This window comes from Zootoca vivipara, chromosome 1 (genome assembly GCF_963506605.1).
Source record: "Zootoca vivipara chromosome 1, rZooViv1.1, whole genome shotgun sequence".
In the NCBI taxonomy this organism is placed as follows: Eukaryota; Metazoa; Chordata; class Lepidosauria; order Squamata; family Lacertidae; genus Zootoca; species Zootoca vivipara.
In genome coordinates, this window is record NC_083276.1 from 69,268,669 (window position 1) to 69,289,290 (window position 20,622).

The 20,622-nt window shown below is 43.6% G+C and overlaps 1 protein-coding gene across 2 annotated transcripts in view; it reads left to right on the forward strand.

Moving 5' to 3' along the window:
- LMO1 (LIM domain only 1) overlaps nucleotides 1-20,622 on the forward strand; it is a 109,341-nt gene that overhangs the window by 65,104 nt on the left and 23,615 nt on the right. For both annotated transcript variants that reach the window (XM_035119726.2, XM_035119717.2), the window contains exon 2: nucleotides 11,437-11,650. In XM_035119726.2, coding sequence (XP_034975617.1) covers nucleotides 11,437-11,650 — 214 coding nt within the window. The remainder of the gene's footprint in view (nucleotides 1-11,436; nucleotides 11,651-20,622) is intronic.

Sequence of the window (20,622 nt, forward strand, 5' to 3'; positions counted from 1 at the left end):
GCACTTATTGCTGAGACATGCTCACTCACTGCCACTTCCGTGTCTCTTTGAATGAGTCTTCATAAAAATCTCCTCAGCACATGCACAGGCCATATCTGTGTGTCAACTGCTTTGGCTGACTAGTGCAGCTGCTACAGAATCAGACAGCAAACCAGGGGGAGCGCTCCAGAAGAGCAGAGAAGCATACCCAGAAAACCAGGGGGGGCGGGGACTCCCGAGGTCCTTGCTTTGAAGACCAGAGCAACATGCCCGCAAGGCATTTTGGGCTCCCAATGAGCAGCTAAAATCTGAAAGCCATATTCACACATGGCCTTTGGTGGGGATGGTGGTTGCATTCCTCACATTGCACATTGACATCTGCACATTGAAAGCCATGCTGTTTTGATTATGTAGCAATTAAGTTAAACCTTTAGTTTCCCAGTGATTAGCAATTAAAGGAGCAGGGAAGAATGTTTTCCCTGATATAAGGAAGGAAATGTTCGAGTGCGTCTCTGTACCTCAGTGCTAGAATTGCTGCACAGCTGTAAGGTCTGGTAGCAAAGTTTGACAGTGGATGGTTTTGTTCCGTTCCAGCCTATTTGCCATTTCAGAAATATTTCCTCCCCACAAAGACCAAATTTCATTCCAAAGCATGAATTCCAAAGCTTAGCATGGATTTTCTTTTCCTTTGCTAAATACAGCTTGCTCCTCATCATTCCCACTTGCAACCTACAAAGTTCCACAGTGGAAATTGAGATTTGACACTTGAACCCTGGCCTGTGGTTAATCAAGGGAGTTTGTTTATAATGGGATTCAACCATTTCAAATGGGTAATAGTTGGGGGGAAATGGAAGTTATGTAACTCCCCTTTCCTCCCATTTCAGTGCTGTTGCTTATTGTCTACTATGCAATCGTTTAAGTACCTATTAGGTCTATTTTTTTAGTCTTCGTTTTCTTCACAAGATCTTTTAAAGAATTACTTCGCAAACCCACGCTTTTGTGCAATGAACTGTGTGATGAGAAATGGGTGGTAAAGCACACGAAAAGTGCTCTAGAAACGACAAGCAATAATTATTGTCTCTATCTTTGAAGCAACAATGAATGAAGCATTTGCTCCCTGATTTTAGGTGCGGGTGTAGTAGGGAGGGAATCTTGAGATACATTTGAGTAAAAAAAAAAAAAAAGAGAGAGAGAGAGAGAGAGAGAGAGAGAGAGAGAGAGAGAGGCTATTAGGATTCACATACAAGTCTTGGGGGTGGAAACTGCTCCAACTTCAGTTGCAGCCGGAAAGAGTTAAAGCCATCTGCCCAAAAGCATTGTGTAAAACACACACAATGTTGGGGAAATAAGCCAATTATGTGTGCTTCACAGGAGGTGGGGGACTGACCTTTGTGTATAATTAGTTCTTTTATTTAAAGCAAAGATTTTGAATAGAATAACTAATTAGCTGTCATAACTGGCAAATTGAAGATTTTGGCCGGATCCCCTTATGGGATGTGGGAGGCCGTCTTTTCCCACACAGAATATTCGCACACTTCTTTAATTAGGCCTGCTTTTAGTTCTGCACGGTGGTAATGAGGATGCCAGTTTGCCGCACTCAACGGAGCCCCTTCTAACAAGGCATAAAATACAGGTGGAACTAAACTGCCGTCAGCTACTGCTGCTTTAATGTGAAGCATTTCCCTTCCCCACCCCCCACCCCTTTTTTATTAAAAAAAAATCCACGTTGATTGTGAGGTGATTGAGAGCGACTCGACTGAGATCGTGGCGATCTCGACAGCGGGCTCAACTCTGGACTCGTTCCTATAAAACACAAGAAGGCAGAGAAGCCTCGAGGCGTCTTTCATTAGCCAGCAGTCCCACATTACTCTTTCACAGACCAATTAACCTTTAGAGTTGCATTAAAGAAATGAGATGGTGAATTTCCATGCTTTTCAGATAACAGCAGCAAAGCTCTTCCAGAGCAGAGGACACTGGGGTGTTTGTGCTTGACGTCTAGGGAATCTGTGTGGCTGTGCAGTGCAGGCAAGCAACCATTCCTGCCTCTGCTCTAAGTCTCAGGCAAGTTTTTGGCCTCGTGCTAGGGAAGGGACATGCAAATGGTTTTACCTTTTCAAGGCCACCTCAAAAAGCCAGTTTAAAACAAAGTTGGGTGCTAGTGGCGTGACTCAAACAGAACATTCTTGCCATGGAAGGCCTGGGCTGATTAAAGCCAGTTTGTCATTCTTTGAACGGCGGTAAAGTCTAGCTTACCCAGTACAATAACAGCCTGTTTAGACACCCTCGTAAATTTCAGCACGACCAGAGGTGGTGTCTATAATTTTTTAATGTACACTGAAGCCGTGAGTGCTCCAAACAGGGTTGTTGTTTTTTGGTTTTTTTTACCAGCAGCGAGTCTATTAAATTGAAAGGGCAAGGGAGAAAGGGGGGATTGGTCACCAAAAATAGAAATAGTTCATCCACTGATCTTAAGAAAAAGGTGCCCCAGCCTGCTGGCATTTGTGTTTGTGTATGTATGAAACAGGAACCTGGAAACCAGCCTTCCTCCTCAATCAACATTTTCTGTGTCGTACGTCTTGATCACATATTTAAACAAGCAAGTATCAGTTTGTTACTGCAAATACGTAGTTTCATTTCTAGTATTACCTTATTCGCTCCGTGTGGAATTGTACCTCTGGCAGGCTGTTTATTTCTTTTTGATAAAACACCACATAACACATAACAGCATGCAATAAACTTTTCCCTCACCTTCCTTTCCGGGCTTATGGCTTTGGATGACTGCTGAAGGTGGAAGGAATCGAAATCTTCCGATTCCAAGCAAAGACGAGGCTTCTGAATGCGTATGTTATGGAGGACAGTTATGTGCAGGGCAGATCTCAAGCTGGTTTAGCGGTCTTCCCTTGCCCCAGGGAATCTTGGCAGTCCAGTACTTTCATTCCTAGAGGAAGGGATGCGGGGAGACCAAGTCTGTGCCAAAACGCCATCTTCTGATCTGTAAACCCTTCACTCCTGAAGACTGGGGATTCTTTACCATTCTTTACCATTACCAATGACATGCAGCCTACGTTTTATTCATTTATTTTTGAATCACTACCTATGATGCATCTTGAAGTGATGTACAAAGTAACAGAAAACACTGAATATATTTTTAAAAATTACATACAGTATATAAAAGCATGGCTGGAGGTCAAAAAGTATTTTCCCTAGCTGCGTGAGATCAGATAGTAGGCTTCTACTGTTTTATGTTTGTGGCATTAAAGTCAGAAAGGGGTTGCTTTCAGGTGCTTTCCAGAACAGTAGTTTTCTTTGCCTTTTGTACAGAAACACAACAACAACAACAACAACAACAACAACAACAACAAACCATCAGCAATAGCCCATTCAAACCCTGCGGGGCTCACTTCTGAGAAGGCCAGCGTGGAACTGGAAATTCCAATCTTGAGTAGCCATGATGCAAATTGAAACCAGTTGCTTTTCTTTCTGGATTAGTTAACCCAGATCAGTTTCCCTCTGGGGTTGTCCAGTGCCAAGAGCTGGCCCCTAACAGGTTACTGTAAGGGAATGTGTCTCTTCACAGAAAAAAAGGTTGCCCAACCCTATTCAACGGCATGCTCATCTATGCTTATTTCATTGGTTCCTTGGTTCATTAAGCCATTACAATGAACCATGGTAAACCATGGCACAAATTAATTCCTGAGCACTCTATTTGCAAATGGGTTGGGTTCTCTTACAGAATTGTCTGTACAAGTCTCAGAATAATAATTATAAGAATGATAATTAAACTGCTTTAAAATCAGTACGATATAGGTAGGCCCTCACTGTATCTAACTTGCAAGGACTGTGGTGATCGCCAAGTTGCTGGAAATGGAGAGATGACGGCAGCCTTTATATTTCCATGCTGAGTATTTCTGTTTCTTGCCAAGCCAAGGGCTGCTTTAAACGCTAACAACATTCTGAACTTGAAAGCACTTCCATGTTGGAATTTCTATTGATACACCGCCCACGCATAAGGCAGTGCAAAACAGTATATACAAATAAAACATAAGATACCATAAAACAATATAAAATAATCATAAGGATGATTAGCTCATCCTAAATTCTTTTTTAACAACTGAATAGGCCTGTAGCATTTCTTTTAAGTATTCAGGAGATAGAATCATAGAATTGTAGAGTTGGAATAGATCCAAAGGATCATCTAGTCCAATCCTCTACAATGTAGGAATCACAGCTAAATAATCCCTGACAGATGACCATCCAGCCTCTGTTTAAAAACCTCCAATGAAGTAGACACTACCTTCTGAGTTAAGTCAGTTCTACTGTCGAACAGTCATTGCCATCAGAAAGTTAGAACCTTACAATTGTCCCTATTGATTTTCATTTTGTTAGCTTGGGCCCAGTTCTCCAACTTGAATTCTTCTGAGATATTAGCTTCCCTCCCAGTTTGGTGTTATTTGCAAATTTGGTGAGCATCCCCTCTGCTTCTTCATTCAAGACATTAATAAAATTTTAAACCACAGGCCCGACACAGGACCCTGCACCACTCCATTTGTCACATTTTCCAGGATAATGAGTGAGCACTCATTGGGTTCAGTCAGTCAACCAGCTACAAATCACCCCAACAGTAACATTGTCTAGCCCACATTTTACCAGATTTGTTCCACAAGAATATCATAGGGGATCTTGTCAAAATCCTTACTGAAATCAAGATACGTTACATCCCACAGCATTTCCCTCATCCACCAAACTTGTAACTCCATCAAAAAATAAGAAAAAAAGATGAGTTTGGCATAATTTGTTTTTGAGAAACCAATGCTGGCTTTTTAGTAATCATAGCATCCTTTTCTAAGTACTCACAGACTGTTTAATTATCTGTCTAGGATCTTTCCTGGTAAAGATGTCAGATTGACTGGCCCGTAGTTGTGTGGTCCTCATTCCCTACCTTTTCGAAGATTCCCTCTGTCTGAGCATTAGCGAGGATGACTGCTAAATCTCTGCTAGAAGAGTATTCCACAGTCTGGGAACAGTGACATTGAGTTTCCAACTTCTAGTGGAAGCAGGACAAGTTTTTGAGCCATGTGTAGTGACTGTATGCGTACAGATTCATTTTGCTGCATACAACAAATACATGGCGAGAAGCTCCCATTAGCTGCAGCTTCTCATGTGTGGATACACAGCAACATGCGCATGTGACTCATTACTGCGCATGTGATGGCGTATATGCAGATTGAGAACAGACTCCTACGGAGAAGTCGTTTCCCTGTGGAAATTCTGTGGCACTGGAGCAGCCCTCAAAAAGAATAAGCACAGTGGTTTTACCTGCTCTGAGCCATGTCTCCAAAGGCGTGGGACTGGAAAGTTACAATGCCACAGAGACAATGTTCGCTTGTTATTTGCCACACAAATCCGCAGTGATGAATGCCGGCAGTTTGGAAATTTGTTTCGCAGTGCCCTCCCACATCAACCAGTTTCCAGCTAATTACGGCCCCAACTTTTCTACATCTCTATTTGTTCCATCTCCAGATTGGTTGGGGTGTCGGGGAGAAAAGCATTCCAGACCAAAATGCAATTTCAAAAAACTGAACCCGACTGGCACGGGTTGACCTTGCTCGTTATTATCTGAGTGGGAATAGCGGCTTTGAACATCATATGATCTCTGAAACGGTTGCTTTTTTTCATTAGAAAACCCCCTGCTGAAAACTGACCAAATGTGTCTGTGTGTGTGTTTTATCTTGCAAAGATAACTGCAAAAAGAGAGAGAGAGATCTTTTTCACGAATAACTAGAAGGGAGAAGAAGAAAAATCAGAAAGTGTCCCTCTTTTACCTGTCTCATAAGCCTTTCTGAAGACCATTGTGTCTCTAAAATAGATAGTAAAGAATCTGAATTGTTTTTGTCTGCCAGGTATGTTGGAGGCAAGAGACCTGCCTATGACCAATTTCCGCCTTCTTAAAAGTATTTCCTTCTCTTGTTCTAATTCAGCTTTTTATCATTTGTTCTAAAAGGAGACTTTTGTGGATTGATGTCTTTATTATATTGGGAGGGGGGAGGGGGGAGAAAGTGAAGGTACATGCCAGTCACAATTTTATAGAAAAAGTCATAGTCAAGGTGTGACAATCTCTCAAGGGTAAAACTACGGCTATTTTATGTCCACTCACATTTACACATGTTGGAAATTCTCCACTGTCTGTCATTAAGGCTCTTGTGTGTGTACAAAGGGAAATTAAACAACTGTAGTCACAGCCTTAACCTAGTTTAATGCCATCCATAACTTGTGTTTCTGGACTCACAGGCCCATGGGCTGAATGCAGCCTTCTAACTTTCTCTAGCTGATCTCCTCCGCAGCCCCTCCACACCCTCCTTGAGGTTTTTTACCTGGCTTGAATTTGTCCACGAACTCTGTTAATGCCTTTTGCTTCTCTGGGTAGAGGAGAGAGAGAGAGAGAGAGAGTGATGGAGCTTTGCTAGGCTCCTCTTCTCCCAGCCCTTTCATTAAAAAGCGGTCAATTTCCAAAAGTGTGTTGGAACAAGAGGTTCTTCACTCGCTGGTGAAGGACAACGAGGAGGGAGCAGGTCTAGCTTCTCCAGGGAGGGAGTTCCAGAGTCTGGTAAGAGTCACGGAGAAGGCCCTCAATAATACTATACCCAGACTAGGAAAGATCCCCTCATGCCCTTTGACATAACATGGAGCATTTCAGCCTATATGAACTTCAGCAGCACAACACAGCACTGGCGGCAACTTGTATTGGGTGCACGACTGTCATCCCGGCAACTATTTTCTCTTTTCCTTTCCAAACCTAGCTAATGAAACCGAATATTTCCACTAAAGCTTCTGTTTTGAAAATGGATCTCGCTCCCCTGCATGCAATTTGTTGACATTTTGAAATGAGATTTTATTCCAGATTTGGAAGAAATTGCCAAAATGCTGATTCACTTGACAGGAGTCGAGAAGCCCTCCCAAAACGTGTCTCAAACTGGATGAGGAGGGGGTGGGATGATTTGAATAATGAAGCATTTCAGGATGTTGAAATTAGACAGCCTGTTACCTCTCAAAGAGTTGACTCAAGCGCTTACTGCATTTCCCCCACACCCCAAACGGAAAAGGTGTCAAAAATTTAGATTCCGAGGGGGAAACAAATCTATTTTGGGGGAAGTAACAAAAGGTGAGCAAAATTTGGAAGTGAAACCCAAGATCTTCTGTGGGTGAGCCACTTCTCTGGTAACAGAAAAGAGTTTTAATACCTTTGAGTAGGGTGCCCAATACAAAAGGAAACAAAGCTAGTGCACCTTTAAAAAGTTGTGTTTGTTTGAAGAGAGATTTTCGGTAGGCATATATTGCATTATAAGCTACTGCTGATGAAATCCTCGCTTCCAAACAACCGTCCTGCTGCAGGTGGGCTCCCAAGGAAGTGGGCTATGATTGTGGTACCTCTTTGCATAGTAGCAGATATAGATGCTGTTGTCGTGTTCAGGTGAGGCAGAGGTCAAGCCCAAAACCTGGACACTGGCTGGAGGGAAGACATGGCTTCAAAAAATTTCCCCGAGTACCTTCTGCTGCCTTCTGAAGGCTGGTGGATCAGTCCTGTTGGTGACCCTTTGCCCTTGAAATGTTGCTGCCTTGCTCTGCAGCCATTGTCTGCTACGCCGTGCAAATGGCAGGGGCTGCCCCAGAAATCTTTGGAATCATCCCAAAAAGCCATGTTTTCTGTTCAGGGGAGACAAGGAGAGGGAGGCATCATCGAGATCAGTGTGTGTGTTTGAGAAGTCTAGCAGTTGTGAAGGTGCTGCCCTGACCTTTCAAAAGGGGTGGGATAAAAATCTAGCCCATAAATAAAAGTCACCACATGCTCCGAAGTCGTCATACTGAGTGCTTTCTTACTCCTACCCCACAGATTTTGGTGCCACTGGGAGGCAATTTATCACTGCAAGATGTTGCCAAGACAAAATATGAACTGGATTACACCTCCCATTTGGGGTGCACAGCAACCCTGTTTTTGTTTGTTTCATTTTGTTATGGATGGCTGCACTCTTAGCTTTGGAGAAATGTGGCATATCTCACTCTACTCCTAACAAAAATTCCAATCCCTATACTGTACGGCTCTGTGCTTGCTGGGTTTTATTTATTGAACTGGATTTCAATCTCATAAAGTCTGACTCTACAAAGTGGCCCATGTTAGACATACCTTGGGTTCAACTGTGAGAAGTAAGAAAGCATTTGTTCCTTTACATGGACACTTCTTGGGTCAATAGCTTTGGAGTGTCTTGTCCCAGCCTTGCCATCCCTCAGCTGTCCATGTAGCGGTTCTGGTGGTAACTGATGCAACCAATGAGGGGCAGGCAATGTTCTTTGTCCAGTCTCAAGTCCTGTCTCAGCATTTTCCACTTCCCTATTGGTCTCATATGGAGGGAGTCTTAGAATTGGAAGACACCCAGTAGGCCGTCTAATTGAAGACCATCCTCTGTGGGAAATGGGCTGTTGGTTTTATTAGCCAAACTAAAATTATTGAATATCACAGTAAATGCAGCAATGCAACTGCAAATGGACTCCTGAGTCCTTTCCAAAGCAGATTTAATTGAAAATAACTCCTATTGATTTCAGTGGAACTTTTAAGCTAATTTACTTGGGATCATGCCTAAATATACATGGACAAAGTCATCCATAAGCAGACAATAGCTGTACAGTTAGAGGGTAGACTGATGAACTCAGCTAAGGGAAAGTTGGATTCAGCTTCCCATACAGCCTTGGAGCTGACTGCGTGGTCATGAGGCAATATGTTTCAGTCCAACCTGCATCATAGGATAAAATGGGATACTGCTGGGGATCAATGGATCAGCCTCTTCGCCCTTCACATTCCTAAGTCTGTTCTGTCCCATTTGCACATTAACACATACACGTGTAAGCTTTTAAAAAAGAACAATCTGCATCAAAGTATGTATTTGTGAAGTATTGCCACAAAAGACGCATTTCTAAACTTATTATTTACTCAAAAGTATGCGTATTCAAACATATTTTATCTGAAAATATGGATTTCTTATAATTATTGTTATTATAAAAGCTTTTCATTTACAAAAGAGAAATACCAATGACAAAACACAACAGAACTCAGTAAAAATAAATAATTGTCAGTAAAATATGATCCCAGCAAGCAAGAGCATTTCTGGTCTGGTAATGGCTGGGTAAATGCATTTTTTAGCACAAGAACTACATCCAGGGGGGAATGAAATCTGAAGGATAATGGCACGCTGATCCACATCTTACTCTGGTATCTGTGGATCAGGTCAGTTCATCGGAAGAGTTTGCAAAGGACAAATTCTTCAAACCTCTCTAGATCCTGTGTGCAACTCTGACCTCCTTAGCGGAAGAGTAGGATACACACAGTTGACAAATAAATAATAACAGGCAGCTACCCAGGGGAGATCTTGTGTAATGCCTATGCATGCATCCATATATTTCGAGTCACAGACATATTTTGAGTGGCACTATTGATTGTGTGCCGTCTTTTGAGAACATGGTTGTATTTTTCCTTAGTAATATGAGTTTGGTAGGCTTTTTCAAAAAAAAAGTCAAAAGTTGCTGGCATTAACACTGAAAGTGGATTTTCGTGACTCCAGCAGGCTCAGTGAAGAGGGCTCTTTTTAAGTCTCAAGGGTTTTTGAACATTACTTGACCTGTCTCCATAGTACTGAGGCCATTTTTGATAACGAATGGATCAATACCTCCCTGTTTGTCTTGAAGTGTCTTAAGTGCTGTTGTTGTCCACTTGCAGTTCTGACAAAGCAATTATTACTGTAAGAGTGGCGGTTTTTATGTGTTGAGCATTTGCTACCCTCAGGTCACCCTTGCTTTTAAGGAAAGCATAAAATGTCACTTGCTATAGCGGGATTAACTAGAACCACTATGGTTAAGGGTCTGTTAATAATTCCATAATATATCCTGCTTTGGTCTGAAAACTACTTCAACTTGGCAAGAGAGTTTTTCCTTTGATTATCCTACTAGCAACCATTTCCTTCTCTCCTCATCTCAGGCCAAATAAGTGCATTGGGGTTGAGTTTGTTTTTAGTGCAAGGAAACAAGCATTTTTAACAGGGATATTGATGGATCCTAAATATTCAGGAGCACAGACTTCTGCTACTGGGGGCAAGAGAAGTAATCATAAAGTAATCGCAACATAAAAATACAGAAAGAGAACACAAAATACATAAAACCAACAAACCAACAAGCCAAAGCCCCCTCCCAGAAACACATTTAAAATGCCATAGAATATTTAATCAGCCCAAAGGCTTGGTTATAGAGAAATGTTTTTGCCTGACACCTAAAGGAGCATAATGAACACACCAGGCGGGTCTCCCTGGGGAGAGCATTCCACAAACGGGGAGCCACTGCAGAAAAGGCCCGTTCTTGTAGAATGCCCATGTGATACCTTTTCTTGTGACATACTGAGAGGTATACTACTCTATCACTACATTCGGAAGCAGCTTCAGGTATTGACCAAGATCCAGCAATTGACCTTGATGGTTGAAGCTCCAGGGAAGCATCTAGGATTAGCATGCCAGTCAATTGACCAGATATTGTTAGCTGGCCAACTGTTACTTGACCGTGGCCAAACATTGCCAGATGCTTGAAGAATTCGCTTCCGGCCTCCTTAGCATAACTGCCTTTCAGTAGCAGCCCTGGGTGAAGCTGCCAAGCTGCCCACTCCCCAATACTTGTGTTGACTCCAGCTACCTGGACAGGCTGTGCAGCCCCAGCCACCCCAGCCTCATCCAGGTAAGGTACAACAGCACCGAGATCATCCAGAAAGTGGCTCAGTGGCCCTGCCTCAGCTCGTAGGCCACTGTTGCTGCCTTTCAGCTTCTCACTGCAGCTTTTCCTTCTCTGGCCAATGAAGAGGGCCAGGCTGGTGTTCTCCTTGCAATGATGTTTATCTTGAGAGGCAAGAGGTGCAACATCCCAGCAGCTCTTGGTTCCCTGATCAACGGGAGAGGCTACTTAACCTCTTTTTCCTTGTTCTATTTTATTTTGCCGATTTTTCAAAAAGTTGCAACAAATTGATCATGCCAATCAACAAAAAATAAAGTCTGTTGTGTCTGCATAAAGCCTGTCTTCTGAAATGTATTTCTTTTTCCTTAATGAAGCTTTTGGATCAGACTCACTGGAGTAGTTCTGGAAGTTAGGCAGAAGAATCAGTAGAGGTAGCAGTGAGGTTAACCTCAACTCAATCCATGGTGTCAAGCCAGTTTGATTATGGGGGCAAATTACGGCCATATCCCTGCAACTAATGGTGCTGCTCGGACCAAAAAAACGGGACTCAGGTTATCTGTTCACTTAGTGGACAAGCTGCCTAGAAAACAGCAAGAACCTGTCAGCGTTCAGTACTGGGAATTTCTGCCTAGAGCTAGCAGGAACCTACTCAGTAACGTTACCTGTAACATCCTCATAGGTGTGCTTTGTTGTTCATAGGTGTGCCAATGTTATCCGTCCAGCCGAAAGGGAAGCAAAAGGGCTGCGCTGGCTGCAACCGGAAGATTAAGGACCGATACCTTCTGAAGGCCTTGGATAAGTACTGGCATGAAGATTGTCTAAAGTGCGCCTGCTGCGACTGTCGCCTGGGAGAGGTTGGATCAACACTTTACACAAAGGCAAATCTCATTCTCTGCCGCAGAGATTACCTGAGGTAAGTTAGGTTTTATGCCACACCTGCTTATAAGCATCTCACACAACAAGCTGCTTTCTTAATGCCAGTGGCATTTAAGACGTACCTCTATTGTTTGTTTACTTTTTTTTTCCTTTTGGAAAATCTGTGGCGTACCTGTACAAAGAAGACCAACCCCCACAAAACAAACCTATGTCAACTTCTCGGGAAGAATAACTTTGGTGGGGTATTTTTTGTTGGAACCATAGTACAGGAGGACTCAACAGCTCCCAACTGATATTTAAATAACAAAAGACACATGAAATGCATTCACACCCTAAGTTCCTTACTCAATTAATTTTCTATTCTGATGCACCTTCAAAGGAAATTATGCTTAGATTTTTAGCAATAAAGTGAAATAGAAAGCCTGCTGGACCTTATTTATCTCTCATTTATTTTGGCCAAAGTTGCTAGGGATTGGGGAAATGAATTGGGATTGCAAACATTCCCTCCTTTGCCCTTCTTTTGCCCCAAATTGCATAAGTACTGAGCAACCAAAGGGGAATCCCTCAGTTATTTGAATGCAGAATTCCCCATGATCCTGAGAAACCTTCAAAAGGTCGTTTTTCTCGCCCATGGTAAAGAGAATTCCCACGCTCAAAAAAACAATCTCCCCCTTCACTGCTTACTTTTTTCCTGCCGTGAGGGGAGTAAAAGTAAAAGAAGTGCATAAGCTTTAGTCATAATTTAGTAACAACTGAGATACAATCAGTTTCCTGTGAAATTCAGCAACAAGAATACTATGGGGTTGATACTCGGATAATAGAAATAATGAGCTACAAAAATACTCAAATGGGTATGGGGTGCCTGTGGTCCTTCAGATGTTGGATTTCGTGCACCAGGAACTTCATGGCCTGTGATCTGAAATAATGGGAGCTGTGGTGCAGCAATATACGGGGACCATGTCTTCCCAATCCCCTTGCTATAGGCAGAGCTTTTTTTTCCCCCAGCCGGAACTTGTCAGAACTCAACTCCAGCACCTCTCAGAGGGGCACCATTGCCATTCTAAGAGAATGAGGGAGGTGTTCACGATGAGTTTTGGCTCCTCTTTTTCTAGAAAAATGGCACAGACTGTACGAAAGGCTGTATTCATAGTATCATGAAATAAAGGAAAGGTATGCGTGCCTTACAATGGTTTTACCTTGCTTCCAGATACGGGCTGGATAATAATGCAGCTCTTGTAAACGGTCCTACCTGACACTGCTTTCCAAATTCCAAAACTGCCATTTTCCACCTCAGCAGCTATCGTGTGAACCAAGCCTATACAAAGTGTGTGGATAAACTTTTGCTGGAGGTGTTTTATATGCATTGAATCATTCTTAGCCCCGTGGCGTGGATTAGGTGGGCTTGAATGGCTCCTTCAGCTTTCTCGCGGGGCTCAGTAAATTTGTTAAATATGATGCTGTATCCATGTAGGATAACAGAGGTGGTTTTTTTTAAAAAAAACAAAAAACCATATGGCAGAAAAGCTTTCAATTACCATTTGAAAAGTATCCCCGGCACTCTTAGTCCACTGCAACAGGGCATTGGTCCCTGGCGCAGAGGCCTGCCGTGCTGTAGCTGATGAGGCATCATCCTGTGTAGGGCAAGTGGAACGGGACTGTCCCGCTCAAGCCCTCTTGCCATTTCAAATGCATTCACACGTACACATGCCATTCCCTTTACTCCTACAAAATGCCAGCATAGCTTTGTACCAGAGCTCTGGGATTTGGGACCTCTCTGTCCTTTCAGGTGGCACGCAAGGGACTGCAGCGGAATCAGCTATTAGCTGTCATGCCAGCATAGGCAAAAGTGAGGGAAGGTGGCCTGGGTCCAGCTCCAGTTCAAAGGCATAAATGGGTAGCATTCAAGACTGTGGGCTTCCGCAGATGACTTACTTATTGAGCATCTGTCCTGATTTGCTTGCACAAAGCTTACGCAGAGGTTAGACCACGGCCAGTCTTTATCGAGCAGTCGTTCTCCTTTGTTTGCACAATGGTTATACATCTTTCTGTTGATCATTAGTTCTGGTCACACTTTTCAGTGCATTTCCTGTCACTTTCCTAACCATAAAAAAATTGTTTGTTTCTTAAATAGATTTGTTGCTCCGTGGTGACAGAGTTGAGCAAACTTACCTTTCCGGTTTGCACTGGTATCCCTCCTGCAAAATACTGACATCTGGAGGTGTGACCCCCTGTTAGCTTGTATCTTTTGCATCATCACCTTGGCCTATCAGTATCAAGACTAGGGCTGCAAATCTCCTTGACTCTTTCCAGAGAGAAATCATCACCACAGATTTGGAGGGGAAATGCAGCCTTGGCATACTAAAATGTCCACTCCCCCTCATTTTAAATCAGCCCTCAGAAAGGTCTCAAACCCTTACCTTTGGGTATAATTAGAATCATAGCACTGTATGGAATTAAAATGTCGCCTCTTGTTTGTTTGCTTGCTTTATTAGATTTCTTACCTGGCCTGTACCATAAGGTCCCAGAATGGATTACAGCAATAAAATATACATTTATAAAACAAATAAAACAGAGCCGTAAAACAAGAAAAATGTAAAAAAAAAGTTCAATACATAAAAGAGTTTAAAACAATGTGACATATAATAACAATGCAAACATTTGAAAGCAATTCCATATATATAAAAACAGTTTGAAATTACTTCCAGTACAGATGCAATCTGGGAAAAGGACTCATCAATCAAAGGCTTGTTGAACACTCCACCCTGAGGAAGACTACCGTCTTCTCAATAGGCAAATGTAAACCATTTCTGCACAAACCAGTCCCTTGGTACCTATACTACACTGGCTCTCATCTTCTGGCATCTTTGTCTATTTTTTTGTTTTAATGTAACATTAGGATCCTGCTTTTCCTCCAAGAAGCTTAAGGAGACATATATGCTTCTTCTCCTTCCCATTTCCTCCCAAGGGCGTACCCACCGCGGGGCAGGGAGGGGCCGCTGCCCTACTCTAGAGGCAGGGCCGGTCGGGCAGCTGCGGGCAAGAGTGGCACTGCCGGCGGGGCTGGTGGGCAGAGGCGGAGGACAGCCCAGCGGAGCGCGAGTTCGGCGCCCGCAGCAGTCTCTTGCGCCCGAGCCGTGCGGAGTCCACACAGCCGCGCTGTGTGGGAGGGGGCAAGGGCTGACGCTCCCGACGTTCGGGAGACCTATGCGCAAAGCGGGGCGCATGCGCACAGCGCGGCTGTGGACTCCGGCGGCCGCCGTGCAGGGCGCATGCGCACAGCGCGGCTGTGCTCAAAGGTCTCCCGAACGTCGGGAGTCGTTCAGCGCCTGCCAGACCGCTGCAGCAACGGAGCCTCGGATAGCTTCGCAGAGGCCGGGGCTTTGCTCCAGACCTCCGCGGAGGCCCCGATCCAAGCCTGGTGCCCTTCTCTCCCCCCCCCGCCCACCCCCAGACTTCCCTCTTCTCCTCTAGGCGGCCGCTGGTTTTCTCCCCTTCGCCGCCGTCACTTCAGGTTTATTTTGATTTCACCTGGGCTCTGTAGCCCCGCCCACATTCCCACTTTGTGGCCCCTCCCCTCCCGTGCCTTGGCCCCGCCCCTTGCCCCCCCCCCTAGTTTTGATCCTGGGTACGCCCCTGTTTCCTCCCTTGCAACAACCCTGTAGGCTGAGGAATGGGGACTTTGCTAAGGTCACCCAGTGAGCCTCATGGTTGGGTGGGGACCTGAACACTGGTTTCCCAGGTCCTAGCCCACCACTCCTAACCACTACACCACAATGGTTTGCAATGAAGAAGCTGCTGGCATTTCAGGAAAGTAGAGGACATCAACCGTAAGAGGGACTTGTGCCTCCACTTGCCCTGCTTCTTGTGTGAGGCAAGTTCTGCAAGTCTCCTTTTTCCGTAGAGATGTTTGATCTCAACATGCATACTCCCCCTCCTTCCGTTTTGAGTGTCATTTGCATCGCTCTTCTTAGCTATCAAATGGAATTATGGTTGGTTGATTATTAGCTATGGCCCCACAACCCAACAAAAACTTGTCACAGTTGAGACTCACGGAAATAAATAGGATTTTAGTTCATCACAGCCAAGTCCCATTTCAGTAGTCGCAACTAGCTTTTCCTGGATTCCGCCCAATGCCTTTTTGAATGTTATGAATAACGCCTCGCTCTTTCTTGTAGGAGCTATTGTAAATGAACCTCACAGAGCTGCTATCTGAACATAGATTTATGCAAATGTCCATTTTATTTGTTCAAATAAATACTTTGGAGAGGCTTCTTGTACTGAAGCATGTAAACAATCACCGTGAACCATGTCACGGCTGCAGTTCAGGTTGTACGATACGATTTCAGAGGGTCTGGTGTTCCTTTCCTGCCCGCCTTAGCCGACCTCAGTTCCATTCACCAGAATTATTTTTTGTATTTTAGCTCATTGCAATTAAAGGGAAGGCAGGAATAGGAAGGAAAGGCAGGGGGATACACATCTCTGTATTCTGACAATGCCTCTAAATGGCTGAGTGGCACATTATTGGAACGTCAAATGCCTTGTAAAGTTTGTTCCATTCAGGACAGAAATAGAGGCTCCCAAAGAAAATTAGTAATTGCATTCTCAAGGTTAACATTTAAATTTACATTAGCAGGCAAATATGCCGGTTGAGATGCAGTTTCAGAGCTTTTACATAAAGCTGCCATTATATCCAGAAACAAGGAGGCAAGTAAAACAGCTAGAAAGCACAAGGCACAGTTTCTTGAGCAGTTTGTGATATAGGGAGATCTAATGGTTGTGGCTGCTGGTGCCCATGCTGCTAATATTCTGCAAACAAAGACAGTGTCTGGTAGGGCAGCTAGGGAATAGGCAAATCTGTCAGTTTTGGTTTCCCATTTTCCCAGTCTTAAATTCAGTTCTCCACATTTCCACATTAGATTGATATATATATATATATATATATATATATATATATATATATATATATATACACAAACACTAATGAAAATTCATCAGCATTTTAAGTTCTTCTAACATCTATATATTCAAATAAATTAGTATATATTCATTTAACAAAAGTACACACACACACACACCTCATAAAATATTAGGGCAGTGTACAGCCATATATGTATACAAAAAAACATAAAACGCCACTAAAACAGTACAAAACAATCATTAAATGACTCACTAATCAAAAAGGTTTTAAATGACTGCGAGGGCCTGGTGTTCTAAAAAGTTCTTCAAGAGATGCCCAACTGTCCAAAGGTAAGGATTGTCTGCCAGATCTGTGCCAGAAGAGTGTTCCATGGCATTGGACTAGCAGCACTCAGTGCCCAAGAACAAGTTGAAGCCAGTCAGGGGTCTGTAACATCAGAGGCGGATCTGAGGGAGCACAGATTTGGGGGCCTATTCAGTTGCATTGGGTGAGACGCCTCAGAGTGGAGGGTGCTATATTTTGGCGTCGCACAGACCACCACTGAAATTAAAAAACTGCTGTGAAAATTCTTTTTTAAAAACTGTATCGAAAAATATATTGAGCTCACCTTCGCCATCTAGTATCGCATTTGTATTTTGCACTTTACAACACGTTTAAAATGTTTTATTTGCAGCTGTATATAGCTGAGTCCAAGGTCTCCTACTGGTAACATGGGGGACAACTAACAGCATTCTTTTGGATGATCTCAGGGCTTGGCCACACTTGCCCCATGCCTAGAAAGCATGGGTCTGAGCGGTTTGCCTTTGCCCCACCACTTTCCCCTGAAAAACCCGCTCTTTAGCTCTAAATCAGAACAAATAGCCGATTGCCATTTGTTCTGATTCACTGCTAAACTATAGGTTTCCCTGGGGAAAGACGGTGGGGCAAATAGAGGCATGGATGAACCCTCAGTGACTGAGCTAGGATATAAGGGCTCAGGTGGTACCCAAGGTAACCTGAGGAAGGCAGTTCTTAAGGTATATACTAAAGAAATGATGGGTTGGCTTTCTTTCTCTCTGTGACAAGGAGAGCCATCCTAGCCATTAGCTGCGTGTCCTGAGAAGATACGTTTTATTGCTCAAGAACCATGACTGTAGCTCAACAGCAATGCTCTGTGTTTCCTACCCTCAGCCAGTTGCATAGTGCAGTGGCCTGTATTTTCGTCTATCCTCAGCAACCGCTCTGTGGACATCCTGTTTCAGTTTCCAAAGTGCTTCATGCATTCTGTGGGTGAAAGGTGTTTACAGTACCTGCAGTGTCTCCTTTGATTACTGTCTGTGCAAAGTAAGACCTTGGTTCTTGGAAGTGTGCTGTTTCTACCCAGAGAAGAGCTGCTCTCGGGAATACCTAGTTTTCATCGGGCTACCATTTTGAGGCAAGGGCAGCGGAACAAAATTAAATGGTCAGACCACAGATCTGCACATAGACCCTGAATGTCGCATGTACGCATGCCAAACTCGTCAAACTCAAGTGACTCTGTCAAAGTGATGAATACAAGTGACTGCAGCTTCTGTGTTCAGGAAAGGACTTTGGCGAAGCCAAGAAGCGTTTTAAGGCAAACGGTGCTTCTTCCACAAATAGATGTCGTGTTTTGTGGCCACTGGCAGCAAATACCGCTGGACAGGAATAGTGAACTTTTAAATAGAAAGCACCAGCCTTTCGAATTTTGATGGAAATATCATTAATGTAACTTCCCAAAAGAAGATGGTGATCAATCTGTTCATATTTTTCAAGATGTACATCTACATAAGAGGGTAAAAACAAGAACCATACATGAAGGGGGTGGGGTCCATTAGGGCAAAATAAGCACTGCTCCACTAACCTCTGTGCATCTCCAACTAGCCCCCCCCACACACACCTGCCTGCCTTCTTTCTTACAACCAGTTTAGGGGGTAGCACTGGCTGCCAGCTTCATCCTCAGTCTCAGTGTTGCACTGAAGTCATCAGGGAGGAAGATGGGAACAAAGCTCAAAGCAGTTGACTCTGCTTGCCATTGGCTCTGGCTCCCCTTACTGCTGGCCTCCTGCGTTATGCCCTAGCAGTCCCAATGGATGCCACTGACACACAGCCACTTAACGACACATGTGGGTAGGTGAAAACAAGCCCAACATCTTTTTTTTTTTTTGCACAATACCTTCCATGGTTTGGTGTAGCAAGCGGCAGGGACTAAATGACCCCATCCAGCTTTCTGGGTAGAATTTCAGAGGAAGCAAAAGCAATGTGGTGTAGTGGTTAGAGTGGGAGACCAGGGCTGAAATTCCTGCTTGGCCCTACTTGCTTCAGCCTAACGCACACCACAGAGTTGTTGTGGGGATTAAATGTGGGGGGGGGGACGACCATGTATGCCACCTTGAGCTCCTTGGAGAAACGGTGTGATATAAATGCACTTAATAAATCATAAGGTGAGGTTCATTGTACTGACTATTTTCCCTCCCGCCCCCCAATATCTGGAGGTATCATTGATTAGGTCCCAAGAAATTTGAGTTCCCATAATGAGGCACCCTCAAAACAAGCTATTGGGGAAGTCCCACTCTTCTTACTTCTCAAAGTGTCATCCTTGCCCAGTCCCAAGGTGTGGAGTTAGCACCCTGGCTGGCTGGCTGGATTCCAGCACCAAAACACAAGGGCCAGCTTCTCCAGCAGGCCAGAATGGAGACAGGTTTTTTTTTTTAAAAAAAAAACTTTAGAAAAAGAAATAGACTCTGTCTTCTCTGCAGAATTCCCTGCAATTGTATGAGTTCTCCAGATAAGTAGCTCACACATGCACACACCACAAATGTGGGCAGGAATTTTGCATCACCTTTTTAATTTATCTCAAGCCAGTCTTCCACTCACTTGGGTGCTAAGCATGCTTCCCTAAACAATGCTATGGAAGCTATAGCACTTTTCATTCCTTTTTTTGTGGTATTATCCTACAAGACTTAATACGAAATTTGGTATCTGAAGAAGTGTGCATGCACACGAAAGCTCATACCAATGACAAACTTAGTTGGTCTCTAAGGTGCTGCTGGAAGGAATTTTTTTATTTTGTTTCGGCTACGAAATTTGGGTTTGCCACATCAGAATGGCGATGCCGGGATAAAGAGTAAGGCAAGGACACTGCTATAATAATGTGATCTCTATAAAAGGATTTCCCTATTCCTTTCATTTAACCTACATTCAGCTCGAAAGATCTGAGCAGAAATTTACAGCTGCCCATTTCTACTGTGCTCAGATGTAGCAGTCATCCCATTAGAGCACACTGGCTTTGGCGTAATGGGTCGCATAAAAGTTCTATTGCACTGTCTGCAACTTTGAAGCAAAGACCTTCCCCAAAGTATGATATCTTAACTGAAGCCGTCTAGTCGAAGTTCCACACTCTAAAGGCAAAAATAGATTGCACTTGGTTTGTTAGTTGACTTTTTTATTATTTCCTAAAGCCTTGTGATTAAGTGAAAAGCTTGCGTGGACTAAATCTTGCAGCCGTTTGATGTTCCAACCTGCCTCTGGCACTTTCAGACTTGCTGTTTTGCTACTGATAATTTTTAAACTCTCCAAAGAGACCTCTGCTCTGTTCATGTGTGTTTGCATAGCATCTGGGAAACTCAAGTTGTGTGTTAATGCTTGTTGCAGCAGTTACACCCCAGGTGTCTCCCCCACTAAATACTAATACTGTGGCCAGCAAGCCAAAACCCTGTGGTTGAAACGAAGCACTCAAATTTGTGCAAATTTACTGGATTTCTTTTGTAAAATTGTTACACGGTTTGTTCGAAAGAAAAAGTCGGGCTCTAGCAAATTCTGCAGGACATGGAGAATAAAGTGCCTGATAGTAAAATTCTTCCGTCTTCAGGGATAAGAAGCTGTATATTGAGATCAGCACCGGTTTGAGTCTACTGCTTTGAAATGTAACGGCTTCTGTCTGAAATTAGTAATTGATTTCTTAAACTCTGGCACGAAGAGAAGAGAACTGATAGCTGAAAGGGTACAGTGGCTAGGGTGAATCTTAAATAACGAGAGCCCTGCTATATCAGACCAAAGGCCCATCTAGTTCAGCATCCTTTCCCCCCAATGAT